The following is a 4,643-nucleotide window of genomic DNA, read 5'->3' on the forward strand; positions in this document are numbered from 1 at the left end:
CAACGCATGCTGCCAAAATGCCGAGAGGCATGCCGGCCGGGCAAGCAAACTTTGCTCGCCGGGTAGAGCCATCAGCAGTGCATTGCTGCAACGCTCGTCTAGCAGCAAGCTGTGGGACATCTACCTCAGACAGTACAATGAATTTACCCCTCGGCAACGCTCTCGTTTACCTTGTGGATGGAGCGCGGCGCGCAGTCATGCTGAAAGCACGGAAAGCTCATCGTGTTATGCGGCGGGAGCTTGAGAAGTACGTTTAATTGACAGCGTTAATGTTAGATCTTCAATGGCGTAGAGGGAGCGCATGTCGGGTAACGCCTTGTAACGCCATCACCTTGCAGCGCCAAGTTGGTTGCGGGGCCCCAGCCTGGGCTGGCGATGCTAGCTGCGGTAGCTATACCACCGATTCCAGGCAACGGCGTGACTGACCTATTAACCAACCGCGTCTTCCTGGTTGGCTTTTGGTCCTGGTTCACTGCGCAATTCCTGAAGGTGCGCATCCCCTCCGACGAACCGAGAGCCTCGTGGGGCTCCCCCGTGCCGAAGCACGCAAGCTGCAGCTACGTTGGAGGAACACGACTCCCCTGACGATGCGCCGTGTACTGCATGCTGCAGATCTTTACTAAGCGCTTCAAGAAGGGCATCTGGGACGCGGGTGCCATGCTCGAGTCCGGCGGCATGCCCTCCTCGCATTCATCACTTTGTGCGGTGCGAAGGATTGGGATTACACCGCTCGTTCAATCGGTCTTCTTTGCGGCTCACCGAGCCAGCCTCCGGGGAGTGCCGAGTGCGTGTGCAGTATGGCGAACCAAGGGATTTATGGCGATCCTCTGTCGGTGTATTCCATCGCCCCCGCTCTAGCTCTTTCTGCCGGGTCTCCCGCCTCCCTCCCACTCCATGAACATAAGCCCCACAGGACGACATTGGTATGGCAAATGGTTCCCATGCACGTTGTTGTGACTTCTGTCTGTTTCAATCCTGTAGGGTATTACGACGGCCATCGCCATCCAGCAAGGCTTTGGGAGCCCACTCTTCGCGGCGTGCCTGTGCTTCAGCGTTATCGTTATGTACGACGCAATGGGCGTACGGCGGCATGCAGGTATTCAACTGCATGTTTGCCTTTTCATAGGGACACACGAAAGACTAAGAAGAACCTCTGATCCACTATATGGATGCGGCGGTGCGGCATTACTCAACAGCACTCGCAGCGCACCGGTCGACGTCTTTGCAAATTGAGATATTAATCACGGTGAATAGGCGGTCTTTACTTGACATCACCTTGCAGCCAGAACAGCGCAGCCCCGCAAACCTCTGTCTGCTCCTATGGCCCCGCAAACGTTACTTGCCTAGTCGGTCTCAACGACCCGCGGGCCCCGTCTCAAACATGCAGCAATCCGTATCCACGGAAAGAAATTGGATCCCCCTGCTGGTTGCATGGTCCTTACCTTGTACCCCCTGACCGGTCGTGCAATCCGACCTGTGGCCACCCGTTACCCTTCCCCGTTCTTACCTCCCGGCCCCCTCCCGCCGTACTCCTCGTTTCTTCGACTGACGGGCTACACGACGGCACCCCGCCACGACCCCTCTCAGGTAAGCAGGCGGAGGTCCTGAACAAGGTGATTGATGAGCTGCTGGACGACGACCACCCGATGGGGGAGGTGAAGCTCAAGGAGGTGCTGGGGCACACGCCGCGACAGGTGCGGAGTGTGCTCCGGAGCTGGGCAGTATAGGGGCTGGGCTGGGCAGTATCACTGGTGCTGGTGCTGGTGCTGCCCTTGAGAGGCGAGGGACGCCGCCTCGGGGAGGGGGTTGCAGGGAGCGGCGGTGAGGCGGGAGGCTGGGGTTGGCAGCGACAGAGGATATGGGTGGTGCCACCATCAGGGGGTTCTGCGCAGGCGGGGGGGATTATGCCGCTGATGCGTTGGGTTCTCAGCACCAGGTCTGGATGCATTGTACCCCGGGAGGGCCCTATGGGGAAAGGCCTTATGGGCGGTGTGCAGAGAGCGGACGCGCCTGGAAAATGCAGGGGTTGGGTTTTAAGCGGTTGCGGTTTCCTTCCTTCCCAGAGATTGGGGTCATGGGGGCCGGGTGGGCCCCGGAGGCCCCGGAGGCCCTGGCCCTGGCTCAAGGGTGGCGCGCTGCACGACCCTTGAGCTTGGACCAGCCGGACTGCAGTGCCCGCCCGCCCGTAACCTAATGCATGGCGGTGTGGTCCCCAGGGATGTACAGCCGCACCAATAGGTCGCTCATGACGGCAGGGGGCAGAATGGGTTGGGTTGGGTCGGGTTGCGACTAGGGCAGTCTTGCAGACTAGGGCACCTTGACCGGATATGCTGGACCTTGCAATACCTGCTGTGCCGCCGTCGTGCCCATCCCACCCGCGACCATACCTACCCACGTATCTACGTGCCTGCCTGCCTGACTGCCCCTCCTTCCCGTGTTTGCCCGTCTCTCCCCCCCCACCCCCACCTCCACCTCCACCCCCACCACCCTACGCAACGTCTGACCGCACCAATAGGTCATCTGCGGGGGTCTGCTTGGACTCGCGGTTGGGTTGTTCTTCCCAGCTTGCTGACCTTCGGGAGCGCAGCCAGCAGATGGCGGAAGTTTCCCTGGCAGCTTGGTGGTGGACATGAAATAGAGAGGAGTGGAGAGGAGTGGAGAAGATAGCGGTCAGGGCCCAGGGGGTAGCAGGAGGGTGGGTCACAGCGGGGTTCATTAACGGGCCGTGGCACCAGCGCTTTTTAGCGGCTTGAGGTGCCGCTGGTGCCACGGCGCTTTATCTCGCTTTAAAACCTAACTGTGTGTTTCGAATGACCACCGGGCGCCCTTGACGGTCGTGTTTAGATGTGTGTGTGTGTGTGTGTGTGTGTGTGTGTGTTTTAAATAGCGGGGGCGCAAGGGAGGGTCGGGAAGGAGCGCCCGCCTGTGAGTGAAGGGGGCGCTTCGAGGGGGCAGTGGCGCAGAGCTCTGGTTCGGTATGGTGTTTTGAAGGGGGGGGAGAGGGTGGCAACGGGAGTCGCGTTGAGGGCCCTTTGTGGTGGGGCGAGTGGCGCCGGCGGCGCGTTGAGCGGCGGGGTGTCTGTTCCTGCGCGCATGTGAAGCATAACGACGACATGGAGAGACATGCGAAAGGGGTAGCGGGAGGTTATTCGCTTAGAGTGATGGAGCGGCGGTACTGGCCGGTACAGCAAGGAGGAGGGGCTTTTCGTGTGGTTGTGCGCGGCTGGCTCATTTAAGGGGTATAATAGGGTTGTAACAGCCACCCGTTTTTGCGCGTTGCGATGTACGGACCTCTTAGGACAGCATGTGGGGTTGTCTGTTTGCGTTACGACGTGACACCGTGTTTGTTGTGGCTCGTGCGGTGCGGTGGGAAGAGAGTGAGCTGATGAGCAGATATCCTGAAGATTCGAGTTTTGGTTGTATGTTTGTATTGCCTGTTCGCAATAGGCCACACCGCGAGAGCAGCGCGGCAGTAGGAGGAAATCGAAGTTATCCGCGTCTCGGCCTTTGCGAGGGCCATGGGGGCCAATGGAGTAGATTTTGCCCTAGCACTGCTGCTCAGCTTGCAAGCGAAGAGGCAAGGGATGGAAAAAAGCTGCTGTCTGCGGTTGTGAAGAAAAATGTGGTTATTATCGTTTGTGTTTCGAAAGATTTTACCTTGTGTAAACTACGTGCACGCGGACCGGACCGCCGCCTTTGCCGCTCCCTTCCGTCCCGCCTGGCTTGGTTGGCGGTTAGCACCTCTGCGGGGTTGCTGGTGCGCCTGGGGGCCCCAGGTCACCCGCATCCGGACCGGGCTGTCCTGCCGTGCTTTGCTGGCCGGGTGTCTGTACTGGAGCGTGAACCTGTGCGTTTACAGATTGGTCCGTACTGGCGGCCGTACGAGGGCAAACAAAACAACCCTGCAATCCTGTTTTTGCCCTCGTACGGCACCAGCGCGGACCAGTCTATATTGTAGGGTTGTTTTGTTCTGCTGCAGTTGATGCTTCCTGCAAGCACTAGTTCATGGCAGGGCAGCGCATAAAGGCAAGCGCCATGACGAGGAAGGCAGGTAGTAAACGCACGCATCTGGGGTGCTTGTAAAGGGCTCGAAAGAGGAGATGTGCCTCGTGGGGAGATGCGACGGCGACGGAAATGTGAAGGGTGGAACAGCTAAAGTGCTGGCCGAGGCGCGAGGCTCCCTTCCTCCCTACCCCTGCCGTGCGATTCGGCTGTGCGGGCTGTGCTCTAGTGTGAAGGCTGGCTGCTGTTGCTGTTACTGCCGCTTGCACTGTGGGGCGGCACTCAGTTGCTTTTGGTCCCCGTGATGGAGCTCCCTCGGAGGGACCGCCGGGTGAAGACCCTGGCGGCCGATCTGGATCGGCTCTGGGGCAGAGTGGCTCGGTTGTATGGGGGAGGGATTCCACGATTTGGCTTGCATAGGTTACGGATGGGTTTGGTTGCCTGGTGCACGTTACATTCGGCGAATGGACTCGGCTCGGGTGTTGTAAATTTGTACACTACCACGACGGCGTTGTGGATTTCTGGGGCCGTGTTGCGGGTGCATATTGTGCATGAATCGGTCACACGGCGTCGTGAACCACGTGTCTGGCGTGGGCAGGGCTTCCCAGGCTGAGGGTTTGAGCAGTATAGGACGTTGTTTG

At 59.4% G+C, this 4,643-nt stretch overlaps 1 protein-coding gene across 1 annotated transcript; it reads left to right on the forward strand.

The window, feature by feature from the left end:
* Positions 1 to 227: 227 nt before the first annotated feature.
* Positions 228 to 2,572, forward strand: VOLCADRAFT_94209 (uncharacterized protein; the record flags this gene model as incomplete). The annotated part of the gene is made up of 6 exons (XM_002953375.1): positions 228 to 247; positions 339 to 489; positions 613 to 705; positions 982 to 1,096; positions 1,588 to 1,694; positions 2,516 to 2,572. 6 exons carry the CDS (start codon positions 228 to 230, stop codon positions 2,570 to 2,572), a joined length of 543 nt encoding a protein of 180 aa, XP_002953421.1.
* Positions 2,573 to 4,643: the final 2,071 nt, after the last annotated feature.

The sequence above is a fragment of the Volvox carteri genome, assembly GCF_000143455.1.
Source record: "Volvox carteri f. nagariensis unplaced genomic scaffold VOLCAscaffold_36, whole genome shotgun sequence".
NCBI lineage: Eukaryota > Viridiplantae > Chlorophyta > Chlorophyceae > Chlamydomonadales > Volvocaceae > Volvox > Volvox carteri.